A 16,562-nucleotide genomic window follows, 5' to 3' on the forward strand; every position below is an offset into this window, starting at 1 on the left:
AGCCTCGATGGACGCCCGTTTCACCAGAGGAAGGCTGTCGATAATCCTAGGATTTTTCTCTATATACTTTGCCAAAAAGGTACCACAAACGACACCGACAATTATAAATAAATGCCTAGTACATTCAACAGGGAAATCCCCCGGTGAGTTGGGAGTCCACTCATCACATTCCATCACCGCCACAAGATGAAAAACAGGGCTTAGATCAGATCACCACGATGACCAATGCCAGCGGACGCCGGGAAGGAGGAAGAAGCCCCCTGGCCACTCGGCTTCAGGAGCCCTAGGCCGATTAGCCTAGGATGTTCCTACCTCCCCTTGCCGCCATCTTCAGTGACGACGTTCTCTAGAGTCTCCATGTCCCCTTTGTGCATCGATCTATATAATTGTTGGTGGTAGTTAGCGCATCAATGTTTGTGTGAACCGCAAGCGCACGGACTAGCTGTAGCTTTTTCTTTAGAGTACTCCCCCAAGATTTATCAATATGTGGAACAAGGGATTTGCACGCTTAACCAAGAACTGATCAATGTAACTAGAAGGATCTATGTATAGAATATTATTATGCTAACAAAAGAGCTAAGAAGTCTAGATCAAAGTAGATGAAGACATAATGTGTGAACAAGGTAGATGGAACCATGTGTTATCATGCGTGAATGTGAACCATGCTCAACACTTTCCCTCCCACATAGTGTCACTACACGAGGGTAATCGACTATTGAACAATAAGAACACGACATGATGATAGTTCTAAGTAAGCAACAAAGCAACCCAAAGTAGCGCTGGCTAGCCATAAGAGCATCATCGATATATGAATGATAACAAACAGATCTTCAACAAGAGGTTCGGAAATTACAAATGAAGATCTCCATACAATCCTAAGGACAAATAGAGACTTTACCTCATGATCTTACACATGTTGATGCACAAAGGGGTAAGGGATGCCCTTGAGATCAATTGGATCGAAGGGGATGACGGTTAGGGGTAGGAGGCCCTAGGTCGATCAGCCTGAGCACCTCCACGTCCATCGGCTTAGGGTGTTTCTTCCTCCTCCCGACCTCTGCCTCAGGTGGCCTCCTGTAGATCCAATTTTCTCTATATTACTGACCTTGTGGCGGCGGTGGAATGGTGTATGCATGGTATTTTTCCTCTCCTCTAGCTCTCTACTACTTGTGGTCCTTCAGGGGATATTTATACTCCTGTTCCAGCCGGTTGGGAGGCGGCTCTGGGCAAATGGTTGCTGGAAAAACCCTAGAGGCTTCATAGACTTCACGCTGAAGAAATGGGAGCGTCATCGGGCCTTGGAATAGGCCAGGCCGATCGGCCTATAGGGTCCCAGGCTGATCGGCCTGGGCCCTTTTTGGCCCACTTGGTCCTTCCCTTTCGTGTGCCGGCCCTTCCTAATGATCCACGTCCAATTATGCATTTACTCCATATGAAAACACTTTGATTATGTCGTACTTCCTGTCAAAACACAATATGCTCCAAAATACAATACATATGCAATAATGGTGTTATTTCGGGTGTCAAGTGGAGGGTTAGTATAAGAATTAATCAAAAATACCACTTAAACAACACTAAAAAGGTGACAATAACAAGTACCAAGAATAAGATGATGGGGTAAAGCCTCTATTCATCCCTAGGATTGTTTGGATACTTGATATGTAACTTTTACATGTACACTATGCCTATCAATACTTCATGGTCTATGTCATTACAATGTTTCATTTACATATGTATTTTGATCAGCATATGTTCTTAGTAGAGTTTGTGGTAATTGTGGTGATTAGCTTAACTCTGCAGATGCTTTGATATAGGTTTCTAAGTGAGGTGGTTGATTACCCTTGTGTAGTTACAGTATGCATGAGGAAAAAGGCCGAGCGAGCATTTAATCTCTGTGATAGCTAGTAAAGGCAGCACACATTTGTATAGTAGATCCATATCCATGTGAAACTAGATCCTAGAAAGGGAATGCATATCTATCTTTCTTTTCGATATTGTATCAACCTTTGTTCCTTATTTAGTTTAGTTTAGTTTAGTTTATCTCTCTACCCAACTCATATTGCCTTATTTTGGTACTAAGATTAGTATAAAGTGAGAGCCAGCATTCCACTTATTCCACAGATTGATAAACCTTGGGGGACTCTAAGAAAAAAGCTACCACTAATCTGTGTGCTTACGGTTCACGAATTGGCATGCTAACCACCGCCAAACAAGATTTTTTTAGTGCCGTTCCCAGGGAACAAGTCAATTTGCTGCATTTGTTATCGAAAGGAGTGAAACAACACAAACATCTTAAAATTTTGAAAAAGATGAATTAGACCTCATCGAAGATGAAACGGCCACACTAAAAATCAAAGAACTACTTCCTAAGGTAAGATAAGTCGTTACGCATATTTAAACTGTTGAAACTAACATGAATGTAGGCTAAAGTTTTGAGAATGCTAGACACCATTGGCAGAATTCGATCGTTTTGATTGGATTCCAATTGAATTTGTCCATTTTGTCCGCAACGTACAAAATGAGAAACACCGAAGTGAATTCAGAAGAATTGATGATATATTTGATCAAGAGATGAGTGGAGAATCGATCTAGAAAATGTTTGAAGAAGAAGAAGGAGAAGAACATGAGGGATGGATCAATCAAAATTATATTTCAAAGATAGATGGTGAAACCTAAGAAGTGTAGAATTATGATAAGCCTAAAAGGTCCCTCTCTACAACATCATGCACACCAATTGAAGAAGAAAAAATTGACTCATTACAAGATCTCGATTGGTTGTTGCTGTTTGATCATGGAAGGAAGTTTACTTTTAAGGAGAGAAGGACAATAAAGAGGAGAGCTATTGAGATGGGAATCACTCCCAACATGAAGATAACTGCAGAAGTATGTCAAAACTCTTCTCCGATGACTGTGATGATATGGTGATGTCTCAAATGAAAAAATTGTAGAAAATAGTAAGACTCAAGCTAGAGAACGAGTGGGGAAAAGATGACACAGAGAAGAAGCAAAAACAACCCAAGCCGATCAGCTTAGCATGCTCATGCCAATCAGCTAAGGTGCATCTTGCACACCTGAAAGCTCAAGCTGCACAGGTTTATAGGTTGTGTGCTATTGAAGCTTTTTCACCAGAGACTTAAGACATGTATTTGCTCAAATATGAAGAAAAGAGTGAGTCTACAACAAACAATCTTGATGACATGTGGCACATGGAAGATAATGAAAACAATACAAAAAACTTTGAAGATTAAGATGTGGGTGAGATCCAAAATAATGAAGAATTCAAAGAAGAGGTGATTGCTAATATTGCTAATGGACTGCATGTTCCACATGATGGAGAGCTGGAGGGATTGCAAGATGATAATGAAGAACCACCCCCAATTGTTGAGATTGATTTGCTTTCAATTTCGGTAAACAAACCAAGGATCACTCTTGTTGAAAAAGCTATAGGGCTAAGGTACACATTAAACTCTCAACCTACTACTGGTATTGATTACTGGTATTGATGATAATCCTTGTTAAGCAATTTAAATTTTCATAACAAATTCTCATAATTTGTAACAATGGTAGCATTAAGATCATTGAGAGCCTTAAGTTGTTTTAGTTCTTTAGATTGTTTCTTAAGGATTCCTTGTTGCTCATGAATTACTTCAAGAAGATCATCAATAGAAGGGGACTCGGATTCATCATCACTTACATCGCTTTCCATACCTTTGGCCATTAGGAAAATGTGTGGTGATGATGAGGAAAAGCCTTAGAAGCGGGTGGTGAAGTTCTTGCTTGATTCATTACTTGAGCTACAAGAACTTGATTCTTTATCGCTTATCCACTCACGGACAACGGTGAGTGCTTCATGCTTGGGCTTCCTCTCCTTGTCTTTCTTCTTATTATTATTTTTCTTCTTCTTCTTTTTCTTCTACTTCTTGTACTTGATCTTCTTAACATTCATTTGTTGATCATGAAGCCCATCTCTCAAGAGCACATTATACCCCATCATGTTGATCTTCTTCAAATACTTGAACACCTTCTTTGTGTATTCAACAAGCTTGGGGTTTGTTTCTTAATCACTTGAGGAGCCTTCATCATCATCATCCTCTAGTTCTTCACTTGAGCTTCCATGGATGGCCATCTTCCTCAACTTCTTCCCTTGCTCACTTGCAAGGGCAATGCTTCAGGTTGGTGGTTCTTTGGGTTGCTCTTTGGGCTTGGCCAATAGTCGTATCTCATATGCCATCACCTTGTTGAGGATTTGATTAGGAGTGAATTCGGTGAGCTTCTTCTCATAGATGATGGCCTTCATCAAATTGTAGTCCGACCTTCGAAGGGTATGAAGGATCTTACGATTGAGATCCATATCTCCAATCTTCTTCACACCTAAAGAATGGATCTCATTCACAAGGATATTTAAACAGGAATACATAGCCTCAGCATTCTCATGATCAAGTTGCTTAAAGCTATTGAGATTTTCAATCATATCTTTCATTTGACACATCCTCCGTACCCTCATTGTTCTATTTGATAGTCTTCCATAGCTTATGAGCATTTTCACAAGTAAACACATGATTTAAAACACTTTCACTAAGTTGTTGCTTCTCATTTTTCATGCCCTCAATAGTGACTCTCAAACATTAAGGCCCTTTACTTGGAGAAATGCTTCCGTTAGAACTTTCCAATGTTGGTAAACTGTGCCGTCGAAAAATGGAGCCAAACCTATGTTATCCATCCCTTCCCTATCGAGCTAACTCACTAGGCGGTGAAGCCTAACCGTTTCAAATGAGCTGGTTTCACAAATTGCTAATGGAATTGGCGATTCTTTATGAAAGATGTGAGGGTTCTGATACTACTTGTAAGGAATCGGTGCTCGTATCCTAAGAGGGGGAGCGGGTGAATTAGGATAACTTAAAATTCTTAGCCTATGGCTTCCACTGTTTGCTTCAAAACATAAACTAGATCATGCTATCTATGTTGCAGGTATGCCCTAGAGGCAATCATAGAGATGATGATATTCCATTGTATCCATGATTTAATATTGTGTTCCTTGAATATCCATTAAAGACTACTTGAATTGATTTTGCCATTATGTGAATTGCATGTGAAACTCTTTACTTGTATGGTTATTCTAAAATTATCCCTAGTCGGAGTTCATGTGAGGACACACATGAATATTAGACTAGTACATGTATTAGTTGATGACTATGTTTCACAAGTCATGGACATGGAGATGTCAAACTAATAATGTGGGCACTTGTAGAGACATGTGCTAGGACTGACTCAACACAAGACATAGTTACATAGTTCTCTTTACACAGTGTGTACGCTTTGTCCTTGGACCTGAGATTGTTGCATGCACTCAAGATGTGAATCGACTTACTTAGGAGCTGTCAAACGCTAGTCCATAAATGGGTAGTTATAAAGGTAGCTTTCGGGTTTGTCAGGAAGCATGCTGTGAGGCATGATCAGTCAAGATGGAATTTGCCCCTCTCTACTTGAGAGAGATATCTCTAGACCCCTCGAGTGATCGGATCCGGAAATGCATGGCCATGCTACGTAAGGTTAAGAGTTAACCTAGGAAGGGATTTTGAATCACAGGATCGAGAAAGAGAGGTCGGCTTGGAGCTAGACCAAATATCATGAGGCAAAGGGAATAGCATATACGTGATATTGTGATGGTTCATCTGATATAATCTTCGTGTGCGTATAGGAGTTCGCATGTCTTGCTAGAGGCCGCTACCAACTATTGGCCGAGTAGGAGTACTCGTGTCATGTCTATATGTATATGAACCTATAGGGTCATACACTTAAGGGGCTGGAAGCCCCAATGAGGATATGATCTGGATTAGATCAAGTTTAGGAGTACTAAGGGGCCTCGGACCTAGAGGCCCATCAGGGACCCCTATATATTAAGGGGTGGGGGTTGGCTTAGGGTTTCAATCCTTTTGGCCAAACAGCAGCCGCACCTCCCACGCCCTCGCCAAGTTGCACTCGCGGATCTAGCAGTTTGGTTTGCGACGCTTCCTCCCCGCATGTGTGGATACCTTGGAGGTGTTGCATTTGCAGCACTTGGACGAGCCGCTGCACCACGTGGACGAGCTGCTGCACGAGGTGGATGAGCCGCTGCACGTGGACGAGCTGCTGCACGAGGAGCTGCTTGACGTGGACGTGTTCGACTATACTACCCCGACGCGCTTCATCAACTTTTGCATCTGCGCGTCTAGTGGTAATCTCGTGATCTATAACAGCAGTGTTCCTGGTTTTACGCGGTAGAAAATTTATTTTGCGCTAGCGTAGCCTACCTTGTAACCCTTCAATCTAGATGTGCAATATATGGTTGATCTAGTAATTCTTCCTACCAAAATAAATTTTGCAACCTAGAGCCAATCCTATCAAGATTCTACTCTAGTAAGTAAATCTCTCAAGTTGCAAGTACGAAATGTGGAAACGTAAAGGGAGTAGGTTAGAAAGGATGCAAACTCGAGCACGACGATTTATCCCGTGGTGTCGGTAGGCAAATACCACCCCTAGTCCACGTTGGAGCTCCACCAAGAGTATACTCCTGATCACCAAGTCTCTCCCGGTCAAGGTTTTGGGCTCGCCACAAAGGCTCTCACCAAACCGGATGAGAAGCTTGCCACTAAGGCAAGGCTCACCACTCCCTCTTTTACGGTCACCTTAATGCCGTCTCCACTATGGATCTTCTCCATGAAGATAGTGGTCTCCTCATCCCTCGCACACGGTTGTCGTCACCACTCCACACCAAGCCGGAGGGTTGAAGACTTGCCGGCGAGCCACCAAGATCCAAGTTACCAGCACACCAAGCTTACAGAGTAGTGCTCGTTCACGTATAGAAGGTCAATGTTCATCTTTTTTTTCCACTGATGGAAGTGCGGGCGCAGCTCCTTTCTTGGGCTTCTTGGAACCAGACTCTTGCTTCTGAAGCAGCTTCCTCATCGAAACTATGGAATCCTGCAAGTATTTGTTTGCAATTCTCAAAGCAAGATCCGGGGTGTCTGCGACAGGCCAGCCAGCTTTTATTGCAAAGCCTTCTTTCTTCAAGATCTTTTGCCACACGTACTCAGCGTAGTGTGGGCAAATGGGGGTGATGAGCATGGTCTGGACGTCCATAAACCGCCACAGCAGATCATGGTTCATGCCTGATGCGCCACAAGAGAGCCTGTACTCGTCTCTAGCCAATTGGAGGTCATAGAACCCGGACTTCAGCGCATCTCTGAACATGAAAAAATTGTAGCTCTTCTCAGTTTCTTGGATTGCTATGTTCATCTCATTTGCAAACACATGGTCAGGGTACGTGGTGAGCAGCCCAGCTCTTAATTTGGATTCGGCAGCTACAATCTCTTCCATCCATGAAATTTCTTTTGTAAGCCTCATGACAGCAGAATTTGCAGTTTCAGTAACAAAGTTTGTATCATCCATACCATCGCCAGCATCAGCAAGGGCAAATCTAGTGGCATCAGAAGAGTACTTTTATATGGCTTCTTCAAGTGTTAGGAAATTCCCTGTGGACTTGGACATTTTCTCAGAGTTAAGCATAAGATAACCATTGCAACGGAATCCACGAGGCCAATGGTGCTCTGGAAGAAGTGTTGTATGATTGTCGTTTAGGACAGCATTTAGCATACCAAAGAGTGATTAATTAGGGTAAAGTTTTTCCTGTCTACCCCTATTAAATACGGCTACAGATCCTTTATAGACAACAACCTCATGCAGCTTGATTGGTTAGCACAACAACTCCCAAGACTTGAGGTTCCAGGTTTGATTCTTCGTGGGCGCAATTTTTTGCCGTGCGTCGTCATTAATTAAGCACAGGAAACAAAGCGCTAGGGGCAAACGCATCCAAAAGATCCTTCACCGAGCCAAAACGACTTCATTTGCGCAAATCATCTAAACACCTAAAATGACTTCCTTTTCCTATACGGAGGGAGTATGTCAGATGGTTCTGGATGAGGTCCTTACCAGACACCCGATATCAAATGGATACCAATACTGAAATTCTTGCTTCATCTTGTTCAATAAAGTAGGAGGGATGTCACTTTTGGGAGCTGGACCATCACAAAACACATAATCCCAAACATCATCTGTCATTTCTTCTGGCTTTATTGAAGATATTTCTTTCCCATACATGTTGCCATTTTGCAAAACATGCGAAACTGTGTAGTAAGCCATGTACAGGGTTGAATCAGAAAGAGATTCTACAAGGAACTGCTCGTCCCATGGAATTCGAGTGCCAAGCCCAAAAGAACGTGAACATGCCCACTGGTTCAGCCAGCCCAATGTGTGCTCAAAACCATTACGGGTTTCAGCTGAGAATATATTTATGCCACTCAAACATTTGACTGCCTTCAGCTTCCATTCAGTCTCACCACATGTAATGTACCACTGATCAGTGAGGGCAACAACACACTCATCACCAGATCTAGACATGAGCTTCTTCTCTGGATCACTATACAACACTGATGTGCCTTCTTCCAAAAGCTTGGTTTTAATCAGAGGCTTTGCTTCTTGAACCTTTCTACCGCTAAACTCACCTACAATCATTGTTCCATCAGTAAATCCTTTCAGATATGTCATTCTTTTTGCTTCAGCAAGCTTCGCCTTGTCGTTCTGGCTCTTAATCTTAAGGTCATGGCAAACCTTCTCTGCTGACTTGTCACAAAATTCAGGAATGTGGATTATCGGTACAACTTTATAGGGAAGAACCCACTCGTCTTTCAATCCATACTTTGCTCTCAAAGGTGGCTTCGTGACCAAATCCTGCAGTGCCATGAAATCATCGGGTGAATCACTTGGAACACTAGTCACAATGCCAGTACCTTTATCAGTCAAGACACTGAGCATTGGAAATGCATACATGGTTTCATTGAAGGCAAGAGGAGATTTCAGTGCCAAACCAATCAAATCATTGCCAGACAACTCACATAAGCAGGTCGGTTTTTCTGGGACCCTGGATAGGTGTTGGTATGCAAGATTAAGAGCAGCCCTTGCTGTAAGGATGAAGACATCAGTGTCGTTGATCTCAAAAGCACCATAGACTCCATCAGGAAGCACCCAGCAATTTGTCTGTCCATACATCGTCTCAGGTCTCAGTGTAGCAGCTGCCAAATACACCTTCCTCCCTTCCAAGGCCTTCAACCTGGGAGGAAAAGGTGAGATCACCTTCATCTTAATCAACACATATTCTTGCGGCTGCACACCTTCACCTATTGCCCTATCATGATCAGCGCAAGGTTGGCCATCCAACGGCGAGTAGATCGTGTACCTCATGTCTTTAACAACCTTGCCCAATTTCTTCAGCTTCCTCATCTGCCACTTGACAAAAGCATCATAGTATGGATTCATGTCAGTAGTTACGAATGACCTCCTCCAGTCGCAACCCAAGCCAAATTTCTTGAGAACCTCCTTTGCCAATGTGGGGAAGTGTGTCAACCAGTGATAAGGATCCTGAAATTTAGCAATTTCTCCATCCTCTAGACCAAAGCTCCTCACAATCTCCCACTGGTACTTTTGCGCACCAGCCTTTGTAGCAGCCTTGGACTTCTTGCCCTTAAATTTATCCGGGGCAACAGCATCAGACTCGATAGCATCAGTAACTGCAGCACCAGAACCCTCCTGCGCCGTGGGAAATACCGGAGGATTTCCATATACTGTTGGATCTCCCTATCAAGCTTATCAGCTGAGGCTTTGATGGGCATTCCAGTGCAGTGGAAAGCAAAGGGCAAAAGGACGTTGGAACCTCGGAGCCTGTGGTAGGCACTACCAAACTCAAGCTTGGACAACGAGAATGCATGACCCAGGTGCAGCAAGCCATTCATGTAAGGGTCCGGAAAGTTGCCGAAGAACTTTTCACCAGGCCCTGGAGCTCCACTGCCAGGATCAGCCTCAAAACCTTTTTCTCATCCCAAGAACGCTGAACCTCTGATACTTTCCTGCGCAGAAAGTCTGTCCGGGCACGACTCTTAGGATTCGACGACATTTTCCTGGAGAACCAACTAAAAAGGACGTCAGTGGACAAGCGTCTCAATTTGATTCATTTGATTCAACTGAATTCGTATCTGAAGTGTAAAAGAGAGAGAAGCTAACAAATGTATGAAACATATACAGAGATAAACATTAATTTTTTAATGTATAGCATCACAATCTCATGTTTAACTTGACTGAGTTCATATCGTAAGTGTAAAGAAATAGAAGAGCAACAGTTGTGAAATCTTAACAAACATCTGTTTTGAATAAAGCACAGCATCACAAGTTGGTGTCAACTCAACTGAATCCATATCTGAATCGTAAAAGAAAGAAGTGCTGACTGACGCATGAAACATACAGAAAGAAACATACTTGTATTGCGTCATCAATTTGATGTTAAGTCTGAAAGAATTGGTGGAACTGTAGTTGCCTATCTCGGTATACTACAGGTTACGTGTTTATATATGGGAGTACTAAAGACTCCAACACAATTACAAATGAGATCGTAGGATATCCGGTTTGTTGTGTAGATTTACAATCTTAGAGATAGAGCTAACAAATCTATCCTATCTATAACAAACCGAATTCTCCTTTGAACAAGACTTACATGAGCCGGACTCTAGACCGACTATATTTCTAACACCCTCTCTCAATCTTAACCTCCTGATGCCACGAGGTTTAGATTGCGCACAAAACACTGAAGTGACCGAACAGGCAAAGTTTTGGTGAATCCGTCCGCCAACTGATCTCCTGAAGGAACAAATCGAACTTGCAACTGTTTCTTCATGACTCGCTCTCGCACGAAGTGGAAATCAATTTCTATGTGCTTTGCTCTAGCATGAAACACCGGATTAGCAGACAAGTATGTAGCTCCCAGATTATCACACTATAGAATTGATGTTTGCTCAATTTTAAACCCAAGTTCAGCTAGTAGCGATTCTAACCAGATTATCTCAGCTGTTGCATTGGCCATGGATTTATACTCAGCTTTAGTACTTGATCTTGACACAGTTGCTTATTTTCTAGCACTCCAGGATATCAAATTTGCACCAACAAATATTGCAAAACCACCTGTCGATCTTCTATCATCAACACTTCCTGCCCAGTCAGCATCAGAGAATCCACTAATGACAGCAGACATTGACTTCTAAATTTTGAGACCCAAACTCAAGGTGTACTTAATATACCTCAATATTCGCTTGACTACTGTCCAATGCAATGTAGTAGGCGCATGCAGAAACTGACAGACTTTGTTTACTGAATATGACAAATCAGGACGTGTCAGCGTCAAGTACTGTAGAGCACCAACAACACTTCTGTATCTAGTGCTATCTTCTTGACCGAGTGCCTCCCCTTCATAGCTAGAAAGCTTCTCAGATGCCGATAGTGGTGTATTACACGGTTTGCACTCGGTCATGCCAACTCGGGCCAATATGTCTTGTGCATATTTACCTTGAGAGAGGATTATACCATCCTTTTCTTTCTTCACTTCAATGCCCAGAAAATAATGCAGCTCACCAAGATCCTTTAATGCAAATTCTTTCTTCAAATCTTCAAGGAGGGCCGACACCGCTTCTAGGGACGAGCTTGTCACAATAATATCATCAACATAGACAAGCATAAAAATTGTTACATGTCCCTTTCTATAAATAAATAATGAAGTGTCGGATTTTGAGGAAGTGAAACCGAGAGAAAACAACTTGGTACTTAACCTCGAGTACCACGCTCTTGGCGCTTGCTTCAGTCCATAAAGAGCTTTATCCAATTTGCATACAAATGTAGGTTTATTTGGATCTTCAAATCCTGGTGGCTGTCTCATATAAACCTCCTCTTCCAGAACACCATGCAAGAATGCGTTATGCACATCAAGCTGTCAAAGACACCATCCTTTGGAGACCACAACCGACAGCACAAGTCTGACATTAGCTATTTTCACAACTGGACTAAATGTGTCCTCATAATCGATACCGTAGCGCTGTTTAAAACCTTTAGCTACCAACCTTGCCTTGTATCTGTCTTTATTGCCATCAGCTCTTTTCTTGATTTTGTACACCCACTTGCAATCAATCAAATTCCTACCTGCTTTATTTGGAACAAGGTGCCAAGTCCCATTACGCATCAATGCAAGGTATTCCTCTTGCATTGCATGTCGCCATTTTGAATCCCCAAGTGCTTCTTGTACTGATTCAGGCTCACCAGTGGAGCTGAACAAACCATACCGTATCATCCCATCATACAGTTTCTTGGGCTTGACAATCCCACTTTGTGATCTTGTGTGTTGCCTAGAAGAAGCTGGTGCTGTTGGAGTAGCAGGCGACTCGTCAGGGAGTGGCGGCTCGCCTGGTGGCTCGCCCGTCGGCTCGCCCGACGGCTCGCCTGTTGGCTCACCCGACGGCTCGCCCATTGGCTCGCCCGACGGCTCGCTTGGAACCAGCCTGGCGCCCGCGGGAGCCATCGTGGCCCCCCCATGCGGTGAGTGCGGGACCGTCATCGTGGGAGCTAGTACGGCGCACGCGTCCGCGTGAAAATCAGGTACATAAGGTGATGTAGAATCCACTGCCGATTTTTCCTGTAGATCATCACTAGCACTGGACAGATTAGTAGCATTAGTATTATTGGAAGCAAAACAATTTTCATCCCCGGGATTGCGAAGGAAATCAGGAAGGAGGATAATGTCTTTGCGAAGTTGAGCGCCAGCATTGGGATGAAGCTTAGCAAAGGGAAAGATAGTTTCATCAAAGACGACATCGCGAGAGATGTAGATGCGACCAGTGGAAATATCTAGACATTTAAAACCTTTGTGCATGGAACTATAACCGAGAAAAGCACATTCGGTGGAGCGAAATGAGAGCTTGCGAGAATTATATGGTCGCAAATTAGGCCAGCATGCGCAGCCAAAAATATGAAGGCTGTCGTAATTAGGAGTTTCATGAGACAATCTTGCAACAGGTGTGTCATAATTGATCACCTTACTCGGCAGAAAATTAATAAGATATGTGGCTGTGAGGAACGCCTGATCCCAAAATTTTAAAGGCATCGATGCATTGGCAAGAAGTGCGAGGCCAACTTCGACAATATGCCTGTGTTTTCTCTCAGCCGCCCCATTTTGCTGATGAGTATGAGGGCAAGACATGCGATGGGTGATGCCAATCCGTTGAAAGAAGAAGTGCAGCTTTTCATATTCCCCTCCCCAATCAGATTGGATGCAGATAATTTTCTTATTAAGCTTCCTTTCGACAAGATTCTGAAAGTCGTGAAAAACCTGAAAAACATCATATTTGTGGCGCAAGAGATAGATCCAGGTGTATTTGCTATAATCATCGATAAAGCTGACACAGTAAGTGTATCGCCCAATAGAGGTAGGAGCCGGTCCCCACACATCAGAATAGATTAAATCAAGAGGAGCACTAGAAACTTTATTCGAAACTGTATATGGAAGCTGATGGCTTTTAGCCCTTTGGCAAGCATCACAAACAGACTCATGATTATGAGCACTATCATGCGGCAAATTATTAGTACTAAGAATTTTCTCGACAATGGGAATAGCTAGATGACCTAGTCGACTATGCCATCTAGAGATAGACGGCTTATTGATTGCATAAACTTGTTTACTGGAATTTCCTTGGAACGAATGCGATGCTAGAGGATAGAGACCGCCTTTACATCTGCCTTGATGAAGGATTTTCTTTGTGTCCTGATCCTTAATTAGAAAGAAATTCGGATGAAATTCAAGGAAAGCATTATTGTCTCGTGTTAATTTGTGAACAAAAACAAGATTCTTCTGGGAGCTAGGAACATGAAGGATGTTTTTGAGATGAAAATCCTTGCTGGGGGTATGAAAAATTGAATGCCCAATATTACTAATTTTCATACCTGAGCTGCTGGCGGTGTGGATTTGATCTCGTCCCGTATATTTGTCACGCACAGTGAGCTTCTCCAACTCACTAGTTACATGATCAGTAGCACCACTGTCAGCATACCAGTTGGTGTCATATCCGTAGCTTGCTTCAGCAGAGCCTGCTGTCTTGCTTGGTTGTTGCTCGTCGTCGTCGTAGCGGTACCAGCATCTTGAGGCCTCATGTCCCACTTTCTTGCAGATCTGACATTGAACCTTCTTCTTGAGCGAGGCTAAGGTGTTGTTGGTGCCGCCGATCTGGTTTTGGCTAGGGTGTCCGCGACCACCACGGCCTCCACCATTGCCTCTGCCGTGATAGCTTCCTCGCGCACGATTAGAGCCGCGCCCGCGAGAAGCAGCATTGGCCGACGAGAAACATATCAAGGCGAAGATCGTACTCCATCAACTGTGAGTATAGATCTGAAAGGGAAATAGCATCCCCACGGCCAAGCATAGCAGACACAAAGGGGTGATAATCATAATCAAGACCATTAAGAATATGAGCAACCACCTCTTCGTCGCCAATGGATTTTCCGGCGGCGGCGAGTTCATCCTTGATGTTTTGCATCTTGTTGAAGTAGGCCGCCGTCGTCAGGCTTCCCTTCTTCAAGGTAGCTAGTTGCATTCGCAGGTTGGTGACCCGTGCTCTAGATTGCACCGCGAACATAACCTCTAACGCCTTCCATGCTTCAGCGGAGGTTGTCGTGGTTGCTACTCCTGCCAGCACCTCTCGGGTGATGGAATTCAGCAGATAGCTGAGGAGCTGTTGATATTTGCTCACCCACGAATCGTACTCAGGGTTGGAGACTTCTTTCTTCTTGCCGTCCAGCAGTACCTCCAGGATTGGACTTGGCGCGGGAACCTTCCCCTCGAGGATCCCAAGAAGCTGGGCGCCACGAACAGCAGGGAGGAACTGCACCTTCCACAGGACATAATTGTCCCATGTGAGTTTCTCGGATACTTGTCCGAGTTGCAGCGACGTGGAGGAGGAGGATGCCATGGACGGATCTTGCGTGTGCTTTAGGAAGAGGCAGCTCTGATTACCATGAAAGAATTGGTGGAACTGTAGTTGCCTATCTCGGCATACTACAGGTTACGTGTTTATATATGGGAGTACTAAAGACTTCAACACAATTACAAATGAGATCGTAGGATATCCCGTTTGTTGTGTAGATTTACAATCTTAGAGATAGAGCTAACAAATCTATCTTACCTATAACAAACCGAATTCTCCTTTGAACAAGATTTACATGAGCCGGACTCTAGACCAACTATATTTCTAACAAAGTCGACTGAATTCATATCTGAAGCGTAAAAAAGGGGAGTGCTAACAGAAACAACAAGAAACATACAGAAACAAATGTTTACGTATTTCTAAACAAAGTATAGCATCACAAACTTTGATTCTTTTCGTCCTAAGGGTAAGTACATTGGTATCATCTAATAGGCGGTCTCATGCATGGACACGTAATCTTAAGACGATTCAACAGGCAACCCATACAATGGGTTGTTCTATAAGTTGTCTGGTAGTGGTATATAATTCCTTAATTTGTGCATAAGAAAAATAAAATATTATGAGTTGCATGGCAACAATAACTCGTACAATGGTTGTTAAGTTGTCCCATAATCCTACAATTTAGCTCATGAGGTGATTGTTTCGCGAAGCAACGACCTCTTTCTCTCTCCTCGCTCTCTCTCCTCCACATCATCAAAAATCCTACGTGACACTGCATGAGTCGATCTACGAGACCGCTGACGTGTAGCAATATACTTGCCCTATCAAGCGAGACTAGTACGGCTGGTTGGTATGGATGCGTGTGTAATGTAACGTGAGGAAAGGCAGTTCAGCTAAGTTCACTTCAGTTTCAGTCTACTCCAAATTAGCGTGGAACACAAATGGCCTGCTTCTATTAATTCGGCACCTCTTCATCGAGAGAGCAGCGATGAAGCAGATGAATTTACCCGCCGGCGCGCTTAGTAATTTCTCCGCCGCACTAGAAACCGCCCCGGCCAGGCAATCAACAAGCGGATCAACGAGAGAACCCGGTACTCCAACCTCCCGCCGAGAAGGTAACCACGCCGACCTAACAAGCGGAACGCTGAGCTGGAGAATTCCAACCTGTTTGAAAATAATGCACAGCTGGTACTAAGGGGTGTTTGGGAGCACTCCACTCCACGAAAAATTGCTTCACTCCACCAATTCTAAAAATTTTGCAGCCAAACGCGTCTAGCTCCAGCAACTCCGGCTCCAGGAAAAAGGTGGAGCAGGGGGTAGATCCACGTTTTTTATGGAGTATCTCAAGAGGTGCTCCAAAAATCTCCTTTTCAGACCTCCTCATGGAGTTGGAGTTATTTACCCACCATTGCCACTGGTTACACAAGTTACCGGTTCGATTTTTCTATCTCCTCCGTCATCTCCGTTTGTTCTCCCACGGCGCGCAGGCCGGCCGGGGGCGAGCTCCCCGCGGCGGCGCGACCGGGGCGCGGGCCGACTGGGGGCGAGCTCCTCGGGCCAGGTGCCCACCGGAGAGCGCTAGCGCCCGCTGCGCCTCGTCTGCATGTCCTACCTCCAAAAACTGAGAAGAGAAGAGGAGAGGAGAGAGAGGAAGAAGAGAGGAGAAAATAGAAGAGTATGACATGTGGATCCGTTCACAAAGGATAAAATAGACCATTCACAATAAGTGCTCATGTTTTT

The 16,562-nt window shown here is 43.8% G+C and overlaps 1 protein-coding gene and 1 pseudogene across 1 annotated transcript; both read right to left on the reverse strand.

Moving 5' to 3' along the window:
• Positions 1-6,797: 6,797 nt before the first annotated feature.
• Positions 6,798-9,988, reverse strand: LOC101753915 (annotated as a pseudogene).
• Positions 9,989-14,201: 4,213 nt separating this feature from the next.
• Positions 14,202-14,867, reverse strand: LOC105914015. Its single transcript, XM_012844580.1, has one exon. The coding sequence runs from the start codon at positions 14,865-14,867 to the stop codon at positions 14,202-14,204; it is 666 nt and encodes a 221-aa protein (XP_012700034.1).
• Between the last annotated feature and the right edge of the window lie 1,695 nt (positions 14,868-16,562).

Source organism: Setaria italica, chromosome III (genome assembly GCF_000263155.2).
Source record: "Setaria italica strain Yugu1 chromosome III, Setaria_italica_v2.0, whole genome shotgun sequence".
Taxonomy (NCBI): domain Eukaryota; kingdom Viridiplantae; phylum Streptophyta; class Magnoliopsida; order Poales; family Poaceae; genus Setaria; species Setaria italica.